Source organism: Neomonachus schauinslandi, chromosome 11 (genome assembly GCF_002201575.2).
Source record: "Neomonachus schauinslandi chromosome 11, ASM220157v2, whole genome shotgun sequence".
In the NCBI taxonomy this organism is placed as follows: Eukaryota; Metazoa; Chordata; class Mammalia; order Carnivora; family Phocidae; genus Neomonachus; species Neomonachus schauinslandi.
Genome location: NC_058413.1, coordinates 10,822,467 through 10,842,801, shown reverse-complemented (window position 1 = coordinate 10,842,801; position 20,335 = coordinate 10,822,467). Strand labels below are relative to the sequence as shown.

Genomic DNA, 20,335 nt, shown 5'->3' with positions numbered 1-20,335 from the left:
GGTGGATGAAAAAGTCATTCTGGTGTCTTGCCAAATAGTCTCTTCATTAATTTCCTTCTTCGGCTTCTAACGCTTTAAAAAAAAAAAAATAGGTGGAGGGTAGTCACTGACTCAACTGCCTTTTTCAATATTTACACCTCCTAAAATGCACTTGCGCTACAATTTTCCTCTGAGGACAGAGAAGGTGAGGGGCTGACTTTTCATCAGTGATCCTAGTCGCTCTGCAGCGAATGCACCAGAAGGGCCAATATCAGAAATAGATGTTTGGAGAAGCCATTTCTCCAGACACCGAGCCGTAGTTCCCGCGAGTCTGACCACGTGGTCCGCAAAGCCCTAGTGAGTCTGCGCACACGGCCTTCTCCGCCCCCGCCCCATACCAGGAGGGGGTGCGCAGGCGCACGAGGACAGCGCCTTCGCTGCTGCCGTTGGAGGCCCGCGTGGCCTGAGGAGCCTGAGGGCCTGCTAGGTCCTGGGCTCCTTGCTGCTTCAGTGATGCTTGCCCAGCAGCGTCTGGGAACCTGGCCCTGAGGGCGCCGCCCGCTGACATCTGCCTCTTGATCTGGGCCTGGGCACTGGCGGTAGGACCTGGACCGGGTGCTGGAGGAGTGCTCCTGGGCAAGGAGACCGGCCCACGCCGGGACTCCGCCCCCTTAGCCTGGGCCTGGACCCAAGAGGGCGAAACTCGATCCTTAGGACCTTGAACAAGTAAAATGAAGGGTAATGATGTCGCTTTGCTTACAGTATTTCTTAAGTGTTAAAAGCTGAAAAAGGGGCGCGGAGATAGAATTCGGTGCCCCCCACCTTCCCTCTCCTGCCCGGTCCATCCTTGTGCAGACCCTGGACCTCAGCCACCCCCTGTGCACCCAGCCCAGTCCGCTTCATCAAGTGTGAGCCCCTCGGTCGCAGCCCAGGACTGGCCCGGGACATGGAGAAATGAATTCCTCGGCTTCCGGGAGCTCACACTGCCTTGGGAGCCAGTCCTGATCATCCAGTTAGACAACACTGTGATGTAGGGGAGCAGGGAGAGGAGTACTAACAGACTGGGGCAGGGAAGGCTTCCCAAAGAAGGTTGCTGTTGGAGCCATTAGGGCAGAAACCCAGGGAGGGGCTGGATGAGGCCGAGAAAGTGGGCAGGGCTCATGAAGGGCTTTACCGGCCCTGCCAGAGTTTGAACTTTATTCTGAAGACAGGAGTCGCATCTCTGCCAAACAAAGATGGAGAAGTGGCTTCTAGACATAAGCTCTCTGTGACTGTTCCAGAATTCCTGTCTTTAAGGCAAGTGTAGGGGATGAGGACAGGGTTGGGAATAAAGGCTAGGGGCTTGTTCTGCAGCTGCTTTTTGGATTAGTGATGAGATCACCAGAAAATAAAAACAAATTATTAATTTTTATTTTTTATTTATTTATTATTTTTACAAAAATGAGATACTTAACTGGATTATAGAGTATTGTAGAATGTTTTTCTAAAAAATTCTGACCATCATTTATTCCAGAAACAATATTGTAGAATTTCTTATTTTCTTCCATCAATTAAGCTAAAGAATTTTAAACACATGTGCAACCTATTTTTTCTTGGTACTTCACCTGGGATGGTTTTGGTGGGGGCCTGATGGACACTATAGTGATGCTAAATATTCTCCCCAAGTCACTCATGGTGTTTCCACTATCAACTGTGAGAATTTTTATACATATAAAAAAGGGCTAATTATTTTTTATTATTTTCCTTTTTTCTCAAAAGTGACAATAGCAATCTAGATATAACTTCCTCATTACTTTATATATGACTTCTATAATTCTATGTCTTTTATTTAAGCATAACAGAATAATTAATCTTAATCTTGGGTGCCTTTAGGCCTGTACCCTTTCTTTGGCATTTCTCAAAGGTGCTGTTTAATATATGAAACTTATTATTTATACTTAAGTTATTAACATATTGTTTTCTCTACTGTCAATAGCTCTTGTATTCTTACCTAGCTTTTTTCTCTCTGTACTTTATAGAATTAAGAGATAATCAATTTTAGAAACCAAAAATCAATTTTAGAAACCAAAGATGCATTAAAATAATCAAATCATGAGATTTCAAGGGTATAGGGAATGAGCAGTCATTTACTCAAACCCTCCTTTCGAAAGGACCAAGATTCAGGGTTTAATATCATCCATTAGATGATCACCTGGCTAAGTGGCATGATTCATGTTACTGACCTAAGTAAGATCTGTTAGAAGATGTAGAACAATGTAATGTCATATCCACAAAGGATATAGTTATTAGCCAGGTTTTCTGAACACCAGAAATGCAGGAATAATGGGGAGGGGGCGGATAACAACAAAAGAACCCCTAGTAGAAGACTTTAGGATTGTGGAAGCAACTTTGGTAAGTTGTCTGAGGGCAGAAAAAGTTCTTTCACATAAAGAAGAACTAGATAGCAAGTATGTGACAGGAAAAAAAAAAAAATCATGAGCCCATGATGAATTTAAGTACAAGAACTTGGTTTTGAAATGCAAACATGGCATTATGAATTGCATTGAACTGATTATGAATTGCAAATAAGTTGTTAAAAGCTTTACTGAAAATTCTCTAACACTGTTCCCCAAGTGTTCATACTTTATCATCCAGAGCCACTGTTTACTACTCAGAGAAAATAACTGTAATATGCCTGTACCTTTTAGCCGTAGCGAGAGGGTTTTCACTTATGGAGGCCATTATTCAGAACAGGTAGATGCAAGCTGATGCCTTTACAAAATTAGGCACAGAAAGAAGAAAGCAATTGCTTCAGAGTTTGGGGAGGTGGTTGTAAAACAGTAGGGAAACAACCAAACTTAAGTATTTTCTTTTGAGCAAAGTGTGTATACTTGTTTTGTATTGTTTTGTAGAAGTTTGCTAATAAAAATATCACCAAAGATTAGAAGCATAATCATCTAGAGGAAATGCTGGTAGTATGGCTCCATGTATGTGTTCAAAAATCTCTACAGCAGATAGTCTTGTTTTAGGGGTAAGTAAGACTTCACTTTGACTAAATTCAGGAATATTTCGATTTACTAAGGATTATTCTTGAATCTGGAGAGGGGCATACTTGGTTAAGTCAAAAATGGGTTTAAAAAAATTTTTTGAGTATGGTTGACACACAATGTTACCTCAGTTTCAGGTATACAACATAGTGATTCGACATCTTTATACATTATGCTGTGCTCATCCCAAACGTAGCTACCATCTGTCACCATACAATGCTATAACAAGATCATTGACTGTATTCCTTTTGCTGTACCTTTTATTTCTATGACTTATTCATTCCATAACTGGAATCTCCCTGTATCTCCCACTCCCCTTCACCCAAAAAATGTTTTTTTTAAATACTGATTGTCTTCTACAAATTTTAACTGATCTCGTCTCTTCATACACAAATATGCGCTCAGATAGAAGCATACTGACTAAACCAACATACATAGGGTAGTAGATAAATCCCAAAAAGGAATAAAAGAAAAAGAAGTATTTTTTTTAAACTGGGAGAGGGATCTCTTGCTGATCTCTTTCAATTACTGTATTGATGTCTGTGTAATTTAATGATTATTAATTTGTCTCTTCAATTATAAACAGAGAGCTTAGCTATCTCTTAATAAACACCAAGGAATTTTGAAGATCATGCTCTTTCACATCTGAAAGAAAAGGAACTTTTCCACCGGATGTGAACTTTTCCTTTGAACTTGGCCGCTGTGTAGATTGTCTCCCACCTGACTGTTCAGCAGAGGTTCTTAATCTCTTTGGAGTCACAGACCCCTTCAGACATAGGAAGAAAGCTCCGGATCTTCTCCCCAGCTTCATGTATATATTGTAATCCTTTGCACTCATATTTTTGTGTGTGGAGAAGAGGCCTATGACCTCCTGAAATGCCATTCATTGGCTCGAGATTAAGAACGATTTTTAAATAAGAAAACCCATCTTGTTCTTCTCCACACACTAGCAACCTTGCTTTCTTATAGAGTTCTTTTCAAGCTTTGTTTACTTGGATATTTCATAGTATTATATAGGACAACCGCCAATTATAAAGGGAGACACTATTTTTCAAGCTCACTTAAGAGTTGGAAAAGTCATGTGGGATTAATGTCCTTCATTCTGATGTGCTTATTTAAGAGATATTTACTGGGTTCCCACTTTTAGAGGCTGGTGACAACAGTGAGATAACTGAAGTCCAGGCTCTCAAGGATTTTGCTATCTAGTAGAGGATTTTCTCCCAATCAGATCCAAAGAATCTCTGAAGATAATGCCATTCTTCCAAATTCGATGCAGAGGAAATCTAAAATTCTAAATCTATAAAAATGCATAAGATTGTTACTGAAAAAGTCGTCTTTCTATAATAAAAGAGAATTCTCTAAAATATATCTTTAATATTAGCTGATTGCATTTATGTGTTTTTAGACTACTTTACAAAGAGCTGGAACTATTAAAGTTAAAGCATTAAATAGCTTCCTATTAAAGTTTATATTAAGTAAAAATAGTGTATCCTCTGAAATTTTTACTTTTTTTTTTTTTTATTAAGTAGGCTCCACACCCAACATGGGGCTTGAACTCATGACCCTGAGATCAAGCATCACATGCTTTACCGACTGAGCCAGCCAGGTGCCCCAATCCTCTGAAATTTTTAAACAGTAATTAAAAATGTGATTCAGTATATGAAATATTAGTCCACATATAAATTGAGAAATAAATTTACTGGCACATATTTACTTGGATTATAATTATCTTCTTACAAATTAAAGTTGGGTAATAATTCACCCCTCCAGCAACTCATCCCCTATCCAATAGGAAGACCTTGTACAAGCAAGTCTACATTGGATATTCTTTGTATCTCTGTGTTGAACTGTACCTCACACCAGCATGCTTGTGATAAAGATACATACCAAATATACCTTGAAGGCAGAGGTAAACCTTCAAAAAGATGCAAAAAGTAGTTCAACCTTAATAATTACTAATATACAAGAATATATTGGATACATGGTTTCCTGCATCCATATAGATTAGTAACCATATTTCCCCCCAAATACCTTCAGTATTCTCCTTTCATGCCATTACTTGATAGGTAGGGAAGATAGCCAGTATTAAGAGTCAGATTGTCAACTATTTTATGGGAGAATTGACTAGAATTATTATTGAACAGTCTGATGCTCCATGAATGGTTGACTCCTATTTGGTAAACCTCAGTACTTCCTGGTTAGGGCTTTCCTTTGGGGCTAACCAGTCCAGAAAATACATGGTAAGTGCATTGTTATTTACCTTTTATCTTTCATAAAAGTATTGAATATTTCTTATAGCTAACACTTACTAGAATAATGTTATAAATTACATGGTTTGGGTACTAATATCATTTTCTTCTCACAGGCTCTCCAGATTATGATTGGCATATTTCATGTTTTCATGTGGTATTTCCTATTGATTTTGTATATGGGACAAATTAGAGGAGTCTTTGGGACGTATGAACCTATAACTTACAAAACAGGATGTGCTTTATGGGGAATTTTTGTGAGTAGAATATATTTATATGATTTAATCATTCAATAAATACTATTCATGCCACTAGTGGAAGATAGGGAACAGTTAAGTAAATCCCATGTTGGTAATTTATTCAAAATCAAATTCTTTTTTTCAACACATGTTTTTTTAGTACCTTTAACTTACCAGTGCTGTTACAAGAAATGTGGATACAGGAGGGAATACACAATGACAACCATAGGTTGGATTGTCTTTAGATATGTGAAAGACAAAGAATCTTAACCATAATATCCATTAGCATGGTTAATTTTCATATTTAGGATCCTTACCTTCTTCACACAATGTGCCTACTCACACATTTTCTAAATTTGTCATTACCTGCATTCTTCTGTGGTTTCTAGACAGCCATAAGTTAGTAGGAAAATTTGAAAAGTATGGCATCCTCAAAGCTGAGTGAACAAATAGGGAAAGATAAACTATATTAAATTCTGTTATTTTGCCAAATAAGGCTGAGAATTGACCATTGGAGTTAGCAATAAACTTGACAAGTAGTTTCAGTGGAATGGTGAAGCAAAACCTGACTGGAGTTGGTTTAAGAAATAATGGGAGGAGAAGACTATAGAGACAGCAAATAAAACTCCTTTAAGGACTCTGGTGTAATATGGCATTGAGAAATGAAGTAGTAGTGGGAGGAAGTTTGGATCAAGACAAGGTTTGCTTATTTGTTTCAGTAAGTTGGAAGTATCATGTCTTTTATTGAGGGGACTGAGCCAGAAGAGGGAAAATCAATATGAAATAAATGGAGGGAAGGAGGAATTATTAGAATCCTATACTGGGGTAGGCAAGAGGTGATGAATTTTAATACACAAATACTTAGGTTCATGGACAGTTCATCTCTAGCAGTGGCTCTCAATTAGAGGTGGTTTTGCCCCTCAGAGGACATTTGGTGATGTCTGGAGACATTTTTGGTTTTCACAGCTGGGGTAGGCATCTAGTAGGCCAAAGCCAAGGATATGGTTAAATATCCTACAAAGTATAGGATAGCCCTCATAAGAAAGAATTATCCATCTTTAATGTAAATAGTGCCAAGGTGGGTAACAGGATGGAAAGGTGGAGAAACAGAGAAAGGACAAATTTTGATAGGTAGGTAGATGGGATATTGGGAGCTTGTGGAACTTTTCTTCTGATGGCTTCAAATACCTCAGTGAATTAAGAAGCCAGATCATGAGCTGAGAAGGAGAATGGGATAATGAATTGGTTGTTTGAAGAGAGGATATGAAATAGTCACCTAGAAAAAGAGAGTATATGCATTGTGGAAAAGTAGTTAGACTTTCACTAAGATTAAGAGCTCACTTAAGCTTTAGGAACAGAATGTGTGTAGTGAGATATGGGTCAAGATGGTTGTGTGTCTTTCTCAAGTCCTGTTTGGCCGCATGGGTTCAGGCATTCAGTGAGAAGGAGAACTGCATTTAATCAGGATTTGGGTTTAACCATGCATCTGTGATCAAACAAGAACAGTGCAAAGGAGTTGAAAGTGTATATAAGTGAATGTAATAGTTAACCATGAAATTTAAGCTGGTAAAGTAGAGAATATAACAGAGAGGTGAGGGGCTTGATTATAGATCCAGATGGGTTCAAAGAATTGTTAAAGTTGTGATACTACAGGACATGATGTAGAAAGATAGAAGCTGGTGGTCATAGTGGGATACTTGGAAATGAGATTTGAAAGATGTCATCCTTATTGGCAGAAAGAAGCACAAGAGAATGAATATGGGAGTGAGTGACTGAGCTAGGATGGGGTCAGAGGATTAGAGAAGAGAAATTCAAAGAAACAGAAGACCCAGGTATTAGAAGGATCACAATCACACCAAGGTTTAAGAGGTGTTAGAGAGAGAGAGAGACAGAAATTAAAATCACCAAGACTAGAGTGACCAAGTCATCAGTTGATGACTTCAACCAGGCTGGATAGTGGTGATAGAATCTGATGACATTTGATTCAAAGCTGGAGGAGAGGGAAGGTATAAGGGCTAGAGGAGAAAATGGCCACCACTTGAGAGGGCTACAGAGAAAGCAGTGGCCCCTAGGAGATCCTCTGCCTTTATACATTGGCTCACAATTGTCAGAGCATTGCTTTAGAAAACAATAGTGAATTTGCAGACAAATCCAGATAATGATTCATGTCCCTCAGTGTTTAATTGTACATGTTATAAAAATAGCATGTGTAGCTCCTAGAATAAATTATCTAAAATTTCAGTTAAATTTAATCCAATGCAAAACTGTCATAAACTTTGAAAGGCATTTTGTGAAGCACATGGTTTGGTAATCTAGCTACAGCGCACTCCAGTTTATAATTCAACTTTATGTTCTTCCTTTCACTGTGTACCTCCTTAGAAATCTCAGCTTTTATTACAGAATGAAGTGCTGTGTGTGTAAATTTAAGTTATCCTGGAGGAGTTAGTAAGCTTTAAGGTTTGGCCTTCCTATAAATGGTATAGCATGAGTGCTGTTTTTCCACAGATTATCATTTGACTTAGGTCTTTGTAAAATCCGCTAAAACAGATAAGGCAAAAGGAATGTTCCAAGGGAAGTATGCAGCTCACCTTCAAACAATATGGCATAACTTTACACTTCTGGGAAATAGACAAAGTAACCTGGTGTGAAATAATGGAAACTCTTTTTAAAAAAGGCAAAAACATGAATTACAGTTATTATTTTAATAATGGCCACAGTCTCAAGAGATATATTTTGTACAAACACAATTTGGAATAGACTCATGAACCACTTTTTTCACATTTGGATATGTATACAAAAATTGCAATCAATGGCTTCATTTTATTAGGAAGGATAGCATTTGAAATGATAATCAAATGAGTTCAAAAAGCATGCACAAATATAAGCAAACTTGGCCCCTGATTCAGGACTCTTTAAGTCATCTTTGGTATATACCACAACCTGAATTCTGCCCACTGTCCCCTATGTTTCTGTGATTAGGGACCCAGCTATTAGCTTTCAGTTCATGACTATATGATGGAAACTTGTCCTGACCCCTTCTACTGAAACTTCTTTATATTTTCTTACTCTTGGTATTCTAAAAATAACTGACCTGGAAGAGGGAGTTGTTAAAAATACATCTTAAGTTTATGAGCATTATCAATGAGTATTTATAAATATGTTTTTATATCCAGTTTATCATTGCAGGAGTCTCCATAATAAGAGTAGTAAGGCATCCAACTCAAGGCATGGTAAGTGGAGATGCCTCGGGTATCCTAGAAATCACTTGTCACAAAGCTAAGTAGGTTTTAGTGAGTACCTAAGCAATGAAGGCATCTACCCTACTTTTAAAATAATTAAGTGAAAATCTAGGAGCACATAACTTTTTTTTTTTTTTAAGATTTTATTTATTTATTTGAGAGAGAGAATGAGATAGAGAGAGCATGAGAGGGGGGAGGGTCAGAGGGAGAAGCAGACTCCCTGCTGAACAGGGAGCCCGATGCAGGACTCGATCCAGGGACTCCAGGATCATGACCTGAGCCGAAGGCAGTCGCTTAACCAACTGAGCCACCCAGGCGCCCCTAGGAGCACATAACTTAATGTAGACAAACTTTCTATATTAATTAGAATCATTATGTAAAAGTTCTAAATTTAAATACAGGAGTTTTTTTGTTTGGTATTCTACCTTATTTTAACATTGTATGAACTTTACTAGTGAAAAAATTTAGTAGGACCTAATAATGCCTTTATATATAGATAAAATATTACTGTAAAACTTCATTTTCCTAACTACCTAGTTTGGGAACAGGATTATATCTTATAATAAGATAGAGGATCTGTCCAGAAGATCCATCTATGGTATAGATAAGATATTGGAAAGAAAAAAATCTTAGACTCTTAGAGCTAAGAAATCAATGAGTCTGATCTCACAATTGTACAGATAAAAACATATCCAAAGATATTGATGGATTTCCCTAGAGAATGAAAATCCTGGATTAAAAATCATTGAATCTTATTTGGCTTGTTTCTACAAGCAGTCATTTTCCATCTTTTTTTGTTTCTTTTTCCATTTTACAGTGGATCTCCTTTTGTTCAAATCCCATCTTAACAATCTTTCTTCCATATGACTCAGAAGATTGTAAAATACATTTTTTAGCCCAAATGGAAGATTGATGCTTACTGATGTGATATTTCACTGGTCCCTCCAGATTAACTGGGTTTCATGTAAACCAGGAAAATATTTTATTCTAATGGCAAGCATTCCAGCACCTCTAAAGCTTCAGAAACTAGATCAGAGTTGTTTTTTTTTTTTAAAGATTTTATTTTATTTATTTGAGACAGAGAGAATGAGAGACAGAGAGCATGAGAGGGAGGAGGGTCAGAGGGAGAAGCAGACTCCCTGCCGAGCAGGGAGCCCGATGCGGGACTTGATCCCAGGACTCCAGGATCATGACCCGAGCCAAAGGCAGTCGCTCAACCAACTGAGCCACCCAGGTGCCCCTAGATCAGAGTTTTGACGAAATGATTTTTTTTTTCAGCAATACAAACTGTTTAACCTAAGTGTTTATTCAGAATATAACAAGCTTACTTTGTATCTTCTTTTCAGATTACATTTGCTTTGATCATGAACATCTTCTGCATAATTGTTGCAGTTATTGCATCAATTCTAACAACAATTGAGTTGTCTTCTTTTAATTCCGTGTCATATAGGAATTATGGACAAGCAGTAAGTGACCATTCAAACAATTCTCTTCCAAGGTTTTAAAGCCTTTGGAGGTAAAATAAGACTTTTATTAGTCTTCAAGAAATTCTTTACTTTAAGTAGTAAGCTCTTGATTGAAAGTTTCAATTCAGAAGTAATTCTAACATGATTTTTTGGTAAATATTAATAGAATGTTTGAATTCCTGACATGCCCAATTAAAATAAAGCAAGTAGATAATGTGAAGACTTCAGTGATAAATGTATATGCATTAGGCATGGGGTCACTGATGATTCTCTTAATGAAATAAATGTATGATCCTAGACCCTAAAACCATTCCCAAAATCAACAAAGGAATTCTGTTACTGATGCATATATTTGGAATTGTAGACACCTGGTAATTTCTGGTTTAACACAGAGCTTTTCATACACAGCCTATTTTTTTTAAGATTTATTTATTTATTTTAGAAAGAGAGAGAGAGCGCAAGTGGGGGGAGAGGCAGAGGGAGAGGGAGAGAGAATGTCCTCAAGCAGACTCCCCATTGATCATGGAGCCCAATGTGGGGCTCCATCCCAAGACCCTAAGATCATGACCTGAACCAAAAGCAAGAGTTGGATGCTCAACCAACTGAGCCACCCAGGCACCCCCATACACAGCTTATTTTTGTGTCTCACATGAATTTTGTTTTATGTGTTCAAATGCTACATGTGTGTGAACCTGTCTTGTTTCCATTTAATTAAATATCCAATCACATACTTTGCACCAGAGAAGTAACTGTATTTCTTCTTAAGATAGTAACATTCTCCAGTAAATGTGAATATCTTTACTGATATCACAACTGATATATTTCAATTGTGTTGGCTTTAAATTCAGAATTACAGAATATTAGTGCTGCAAAGGACATTCAAATGAGAATACATTAGAGTAGAGCTCCTCTTTATTGTTGAACAACAAAACAAAAAATAGCAACTTGAAAGTTTTAATTCAAAAATAATTCTAATGAGAAGACTCATTGTAGATGAGGCATAATCTTCCTGCTCCCCCTTCCTCAACTTTCCTCTCTCTATACCTGCACTATATTGTAAAGGGGCCATCAGTCGAAGGAATCCAAGCATGAAGAACAAAAGCCTAGAGGACAATGAAAGGATGAGAGAAGATGCAATAGTACCCCAAAAGGGATTGTGTGTAATGAATGATGGATTGATTTAAATAAGTATGCATCAGATTTTTCCCTATACATTGTAAGAAAATTCTCCATTTTCCCTGGAAATTCATTCTGGGAATCTTCAGTTCTAATTTTGGTGGCAGAGATAAGGAAGAAGAATTAGGTTATTAAGTGGAGGATTGTTCCAAATTATATTGAGCTGACCACTCTTATTCATAAGCTTATAATCATCAGTTTAAGATAATGCATAATTTCCAGGACTCTTCCTTTTGCAAACAGTATTACAAACCACTGTAGACTGTATTTATCTGAACTCAGTATTAACGATCAATTTCACAGTCTCCCAAATGCACAAGTTTCAGTTTTGTTTGTGGTGATTAATTACATTAATGAACTTATATATTAGACCTACAGCTCTAACCCACAATCTTCTCTTAGAGGGATTATAGAATCCTGTTCTACATTTACTAAGGCAGCCAACATTTTACAAGATTTTCCAAATGCCAGCTTTTCTAATATAAGCAAGCTGCTTGGCTAAACCCACAAACTCATCAAGTTATCAGTGTTGGGATCCCAGGTAGGTTCAGCTATCCCAAAAAGTGCATGCCTCTGAAACATACTTATCTTATAGCAAAATGGTTGATATTCTAAATCCAGAACCAGACTGACTTTGTTCAAACACTGTCTTCAGTACTCACTGAATGTGACCCTGTGGACAAGTTTCTCAACTTCCCTATTCCTGAGTTTCTTTATGTGTCAGTAGAGAAAGTGCCAACACGTACCTGTGAAACTGTTTGTCTCCCAGACTCCAGGCCTGTTCTTCTAATGGCCAGCTTGATGTTTCCACTTCGATATGCTTCTGTTGTCACCATCTCAAATTCAACAGATATAAAATGGGAAAAGTTTGCCTCCTCAAAAGTACTGTGCTGCAAGACTCCCTTATTTCAGCCTCTAAAGCTGAAAACCTTGATGTAATCCTTCACCCTTCTTTCCACTATCTCCCAATTACCAATTATTGCTTGCTTATTATTCACTTTAATTTTTATTAACTAGGACTCTCTTAGTTGTAAGTGATGGGAAATACAACCCAAATTGACTTAAGCAAGAAATGGGCACTTACTGACTTGCGCTGGACTCAAAGGCTTAAATCGCCTGTCAAGAACTCAGTCACTCTCTCCGTTGTTTGCCTCTTTGAACTTCTCTGGCAGATACCTTGCTATTTTCAGGGGCAGAATTTGAGAATAACACTAACAAATACAAGTTAAGGAATGTGGACAAAATGACTTTTTACAGTCTTGGCAACAAAGAGGTCACCAGTACTTCTCAGCTAAAATGCTGCAATTGTGTTTCTGCCAACAAAATTAAATCAGAATTCTGATAAGGTAACTTGATATTTCACACCCCCTATAGCCTTTTCTTTATCCTCCTGGTACTATCATATACTCCCTATACCTGAGTTAAACTCGCTTTATCATTTTCTTACATGTTCATTCTTGCATTCATTTTTTTCTTCACATTATCAAACCACAGGTCATGTGATATGTATTTTAACTTTATTATTGTTTCTATTTTATGTCTCCATTTCTTAATTATTTTGTCACACTTTTAATTTATGCTATTACATTTTTTTCTGGAGCAAGATAAGTTACAAAAAAACTAGTAAATGAAAATTTAAAGCTGCTTAGAATGTTGCTTCCCTCCATTTTTCTCAGTCTTACTCTTATTTACAATGTCTTACCTCTTTATGAAGCCTTCCTGGATATGAATGGCTTAGGGCAAACCTCCTGTCCCCTAAAATTCCTGAGCAAGTTTTTATCCATTCTGACATATTTAACCTTATTATATGTTACCTTATATTATCTTTCTGTCTTTTCTACTTGAATATAAACCTTGAGAAAGCAGGAATTTTTTGTCATTTCATTCTTACTGTCTACTCCCTACCACCTAATAGTTTCTTGCGTAAAAGATATTAAATAAACCCAAAAACGGAAAAGGTGGAAGAGAAAGAATTGAAGGAGAGAGAATGTAATGTTATTCTTTCCAGGTCTGAATATCATTCTTGTCTTTCTATAGCCAGCACAAAAACTACATTTATTTTCAGGATTAGGACCAATATCATTCATCCTGATATGTAGTTGAAAATATCTTTCTGATCACAACAGAAGGGATCTGCTTTATTATCCCATCAAAATCATAATCACTGCATACTTCCAAGTGAGATGTTGTTTGAGGATTTACTCATCCTTCCACATCATGTTACAGCAATTTCTATGTGAGATATTTATCACTGCACATACAAATTTCACTAAGTCTGTAATTAGTAACAGTTGTTTTAATACATGAGAATTGCTTGATAAAATCCCTTAGTAGCTATCTTATCACTGGAGATAGAGTCAAATCTTATTGACCGAAGAGCTTGGATAGATGCCGGGAATGGCCAGCAATCCCTGTACCAACGGATGAACGATGACTCCAAACTTCGCTGTGAAAGAGAGGAGAAGGCAAGGGGGTCAGTGCTCAGAGACGAAGACCCTTTGCCCTTCTATTCTCCCACTTTTATTGGTCCTTCAGGATAATCATAGATCTTAATCACTGTTTCTCAAGCATGTGATGTGTGACAAGGGGTCTTACTGCAACTAGGAGGATCTGTTTATGGGAATGATATGATATGCTAATCTGCGTGTTCTACAAGTTCTGCTAAACATAGCCTAGGGGACAGTGCATACACCTCTTAGATCACAGGGCAGCTGTTTGGGCTAAGAAGGCTTCGGGGAAGGCAACTCCCCACGGCATTCCTATGGCAGAGTGGTCACGCAGACCTCAGCATTCCAAAGGCCTACACCCTTCTCCGAAACCTTCCCTCACCCCCAGTGGCCTCTGTGTTACATTTTAGCAAGCCAGGTATTATGGATGATTTCATGCTCTACATTAACCCCAACAGATAGAGACTCTGTCATGAAGAGAATAATGAGAATGAAGAGTTGTAAGAAGTGAGACAAGAATGCTGAGTGATGAAGACCACCAGTGGAAGCTGAAGATAATGAGCTGGGGGAATTAAGGGTAGGAAAAGTGGAGTGGAAGGCAAACTAGTAGAGATGACTAGGGAAGTCGAATGGTGAAAGCAGCTTATTTATTTTTCCTATTTTCCTTGACTCTCATAGTAGGAACTCCTTCTGTGAACATATTTATATTATACTTATTAAAGATAATAATGCAAGATTTCTCCCTATTTTCTGGTTTCAGAAACTTGGAAGGGAAGTTTCACGGATTTTACTGATGTCTTACCCCTTGGAATTTTCTATTGCATTAACATACTCAATCTTTGGCTGTATTGGTTTGGTAAGTGTTTATCTACTCTGGCAAATCAAGAGATGCTGATTTCTAGCACATACAACCTATAAGAAGATAATACAGTATGTTAGAACTCATGAAAATGGAATATGTCACCATATTTCCTTTAAAATTTTCCCTTATTTTTATTGTTTATAAAGTTATGAAAGTAATACACGAAACTATAAAGTAAAATTATAGAGTAAAAAGTTATTGTCCTCTTACTGTAGTCCTCATCATACCCACCCATCCAAATCTAAACAAAAAGACACAAACACACAGACACACTATACAGTTTTCTTGTTTACTAATTGTGTGATCATATTCATATTGTTTGTCACATGATTTTTCTCAACTATCATAAACATCTTTTCATTGTAAAACAAAACAATACCTTTTAGTAACATCATACTTTTCCTTAGTATTTATTTTGACATTTTTTCTTGCTGCGTCTTTAGTTTTTTTCCAGTTTTTTTTTATTATAAACAATGATCTTTACATGTATGACTAGTATTTCTGTAGGTATTTGATTCCTAGAAGTGTAATGACAAGTTTGATAACATCCGTAAATGCTGTAATAATACACAGTACTACAAAAGTTTATGAGAATGATTATTTTATACAAGCTTTAAAAAAAACTAGATATCAGGGTACCTGGGTAGTTCAGTTGGTTAAGCGTCCAACTCTTGATTTCTGATCAGGTCATGATCTCAAGGTCATGAGATCAAAGCCTGCGTAGGGCTCTGCACTGGGTGTGGAGCCTGCTTAAGATTCTCTCTCTCTCTTTCTCTGCCCCTCTCCACCCCACTCTTGCATGCTGTGCTCTCTCTTTCTCTTTCAAGAAAAAAAGAAAAAAGAAACTAGATATCTACATTCATTCATTCTTTCACAAATATTTATGGAGGGCCTACTATTTACTAGGCATTATAATAGGCACTAAGGATGCAATGATTAACAAGACAACATCCCTACCATCAGGAAGTTTCCTTTTCAGTGGAGAAGAAAGACAATTAACAAACAAATATATATCTATATCTACATAAATATAGATATATATTTAGGTATGTATAAATTATAAACAATGATCTTTACATGTAAAACTAGTAAGTATTTGGATTGGGTTAAGGCCCACCCTAATGAGTTATTATTACTTCATTACTGTTTTAAGGACTCTATCTCCAAATACAGTCACATTCTGAGGCACTGGGAGTTAGGACTTTAACATACGAACTTTAAGGGGACACAGTGCGGCCCTTAACATGGTGTTTAAGCAAAGCCTCTGACCAGTCATTGGCTGACTACTTATGCTGACCAGGGGAGAGCCCCATTAAACCAGTCTTAAAAATAAAAACATGAATTTAAAAAAATGAAAAACATAAGTAGATATATCAAAGGCCACACACTGCAAGGGACACAGACTCCACAAAATTAGTACAGGCAAGTTACAAAAGGCAGTAATAACAACCATTCTGGGGGGAAGATAAGGGAATCAGAATCCAGAGTCACTACACTATATTGTCTAAAATACCCATTTTTCAACAACAGCAAAAATATGACATGCAAAGAATAGGAAATGGTGACATATACACCTGAAAAAAAGCAGTCAGTAGCTACAGTTTTTTGGGGGAAGAGAATGAAAAATGTTGGGCTTCACAAACAGAGACTTTAAAGAACTAAAGAAAAAATGTTAAAAAATGAAATGTTAATTAACATTAACATTAAAAATGATGATAATGATTCATCAAATAAGAGTATGAATGTCTATTACCTTGATTGTGGTGATGGTATCATGGTATTTACATATATTTAAATTTGTCTAATTGCACCCATTAAATATGTACAGTTCTTTGGATATCAGTTATACCTCAATAAAGCTATTAATTTTTTTATAAATAATAATATAAATAAAAGAGATGCTAATTATTAAAAAGAACTAAATGGAAATTCTTTAGTAGAAATACAGTTGCTGAAATGAAAAACTCACCAGAGGGGCTGAATAGCAGATTTGTGCTGACAGAAGACAAAATTAGCAAACATGATAGAATTATATAGATCATCCAATCTGAAGAACAACAGGAAACGGAAGAAAAATTAATAGTGCCTCAGAGATCTTTGGGACACCATCCAGTACACCAATGTATGTATAAGAATCCCAGAAAACGAGGGAACAGGAAAAATACTTGAAGAAATAGTGGCCAAAATTTTCCCAAATTTTATGAAAAATATTATTCTGCATATGTAAGAAGCTCAGTAATCTCCGATTAGAATAATCACAAAGAGATTCACTCCTAGACACCTGAGAACCAAACTGAACTAAAAAAGAGAGAGAAAATCTTAAAAGCAGCAAGAGAAAAATGATTTCCTGTACAATAGAACCACAGTGAGATTAACAGCTGACTTCTCATCAGAAACAATAGAGGCCCAAAGGCAATGAGACGGCACATCAGAGTGTTGGAGGAAAACAGTCAAGCATGAATTCGGTATCCTTTAACTAACATTCAAACACAGAAGGCAAATAAAGACACACAGGTGAGCAGACAGAGAATGCATGGCTGGGAGAACTGCCTTACAAGAAACACTAAAGGAAGTTCTTTAAAAAGAAGTGATATCAGATGGAACTCAAAAACGCATGAAGAAATACAGAGCATCAGTAAAGGTAATTATTGGAGATGACTATAAAAAAACAATATAAATATACCTTTTGTGCTTCTCTTAACTGATTGAAAAGACAGTTGCATAAATTGCACTGGGCCCACCCAGATAATCCAAAATAATTTTATTTTAAAGTCATGTTATTATCAACCTTAATTCCATCTGTCACAACTACTCAGCTTTACCTTATAGCATGAAAGCAGCCATAGACAATATATAAATGAACGGATATGGTTTTGTTCCAGTTAAACTTTGCAAAACAGGTAGTGAAACGGATTGGGTCCATACTCCAGAGTTTGCCAGCCCCTGTTCTATAGATATATATTGTCTCCTTTTTCCTCTGAAATTTTAAGAGATAAGATTATAAAATTAAAAACACTGTATTGTTGAGTATATAACATGTAGGTGTAATATATATGACAATAATAGCATAAAGGAAGGTGGAAGTAATAGAGCTACATGAGAACGAAGTTTCTATATTTTACTGGAATTAAAGTAGCACGCACCTGAAGCAGTTTGTGATAAATTAAGATGCACATTCTAATTCCTAGACTAATGACACTAAGAACACTCAAAAAATATAGTAAGATAACAAAGAAATTAAGATAATATACAGAAAGTATTAATAGGCAAAGGAGGAACATAAAAAAACACAAGACCTATAGGAAACTAATAGCAAGGTATTCGGCATAAATCCAACCATTTCAATAATAACATTAAAATAAAATTACACTGAGATATTCATTTCCTAACAGAATGATTAAGTTTCAAAGTACAATTCTAAGTGATGATAATGCCGATGGATAAAAGAAACCTCTCCCTCCTACTTGGAATATAAATTATTACAGCTTTGAAAACTTTTGGGGCATCATTATGGAAAGTTGCGCATACCCTATCAGTAATTTTATTTATTTTTTATTTTTTTAAAGATTGTATTTATTTGCTAGAGAGAAAGTACAAGCAGAAGGAGTGGCAGGCAGAGGGAGAAGTAGGCTCCCTGCTGAGCAAGGAGCCCGATGCGGAACTCGATCCCAGGACCGTGGGATCATGACCCGAGCTGAAGGCAGACGCTTAACCAACTGAACCACCCAGGCGTCCCAGTAATTTTAGTTTTTAGTATATACCCAACAGAAATATGTGTACATATGTACTAAGATACACTTCCATGAAAATACCAATATATTCATAATAGTCCCAAAGTGGAAACACTGCAAATGGGTGAATATATTGAGTATATTACTCTAATAAAATTCTACATAGTAATTAAAATGAACTATACCTATACTTAACAACATGGATGACTCTCCCATATATAATGTTAAATACAGAAAGTCAGACCCAAAGAATGCCTACTTTATGATTCCATTCAGATGAAGTTTGAAACCAGGCAAAACTAAAGCTGAATTATAATGTTTACAGAGAGATGCAAGCTAGTAAAACTGGAAAGAAAAGAAAAGATTAATTACCTAAAGGTCAAAATCACAAGTTACTTTTGGAGGGAAGAAATGGGTAATGGGAAATATCATGACAAGGTAACCTTTGGAGTGCTGGCATCTGTTCATAGTCAAGAAGAATTTTTTGTTGTTAAAGTTTGGAAGTATGCCAAAAAGTCACAAGTGTCTGGGGCACCTGGGTGGCTCGGTTGGTTAAACATCCAACTGTTGATTTCGGGTTGGGTCTTGATCTCAGGGTTGTGAGTTCAAGCCCCACGTTGGGCACCACACTGGGTGTGGAGCCTACTTTAAAAAAAAAAAGTTACAAATGTCTAGTAGGAATTAAGAAAGTGGGTTGAAGTATAGTTGGGACACCAAGAGGACACATGGTACTTTAACATTTTATTCTATAAACATCAGCACTTTTTATTTTTTTTAAAAATAAGTATTTGTTACATGTATGATCTTAGGAAGCATGATATGACTTATAAAAGGTTAATTTTTTTTTTCAGAGTCATCATCATAATGAAGATACTCTCACAGCTGTTACAGAGGAAGCTGAGAGCACTTTTTAAAAACCTTAGAAATGTGAGATTTTTCCTGGTGCTCATACCTGATGTGGGCATGATATCTGTATAACAAGGCTGCTACAAAGCCCACAGATTTTGTGCAAAAGAAAATACAAACAAGTTGGATTTTTCTTCTTGGTATTCAAAAATTTCTCTGCACATATTTTTGTAGGCTCCAAGTAGAAAGCTTTTCCCTATTTAAATATATTATTACAGGAAAAATTTATTTTCTAGGTACTCTGAACCTGTCAACTCTGTCTAACTCTGAAGCTGTCAACTCTCCCTAATAGAGCTTTTGTAAGAGACCATAAAGAAAGATTTGTGATTGTCTCTAGGCAATAAAGACTTGGAGCACGATACTATGTAATTCTCAGGAAAACTTTAAATAATTTATGCCCCTACAAGAGTACATTTCAGTATGAGCTCTTCTACCTGAACTAGCTTCTACCTGCATCCAACTCATAATCCCTTCATTGTTTTTCTTTGACTGCTCCTGTCCTCATTAAAGTTCCTTTCTGCCCTGAAAGTCTCTACTGTCTTTCTTCCCTTTCATTTCCCTGGCTTCTTATTTCTTATCATTGCTTGGATCATCTGTTCAAGCTGCTTTTCCGTAGTAAGGAGAAGTTCCCAAAAATCTGTTCTGAATTCAGATTCCCCCTCTCTTCTTTTTTTTTTTTTTTTTAAGATTTTATTTATTTATTTGACAGAGAGAGACACAGTGAGAGAGGGAACACAAGTAGGGGGAGTGGGAGAGGGAGAAGCAGGCTTCCCGCGGAGCAGGGAGCCCGATGCGGGGCTCGATCCCAGGACCCTGGGATCATGACCTGAGCCGAAGGCAGACGCCCAACCGACTGAGCCACCCAGGCGCCCCTCCCCCTCTCTTCTAATAGGGAACAGAACTTCAGAGAGCCTTGCTCAGCAGTATTAATCATGCCACTGAGTTCATGTAGCTCTCTTTTATTTTTTTTATTTATTTATTTTTTTAGGCTGACTCAAAAGGCTTTTATTTTTAA

The 20,335-nt window shown here is 36.8% G+C and overlaps 1 protein-coding gene across 1 annotated transcript; it reads left to right on the top strand.

Moving 5' to 3' along the window:
* Nucleotides 1-440: 440 nt before the first annotated feature.
* MS4A13 (membrane spanning 4-domains A13) lies at nt 441-19,843 on the top strand. Its single transcript, XM_021684888.1, has 7 exons — nt 441-717; nt 2,871-2,989; nt 5,371-5,511; nt 8,667-8,723; nt 10,079-10,198; nt 14,582-14,677; nt 19,266-19,843. Exons 2-7 carry the CDS (start codon nt 2,936-2,938, stop codon nt 19,326-19,328), a joined length of 531 nt encoding a protein of 176 aa, XP_021540563.1. The 5' UTR covers nt 441-717; nt 2,871-2,935; the 3' UTR covers nt 19,329-19,843.
* Nucleotides 19,844-20,335: the final 492 nt, after the last annotated feature.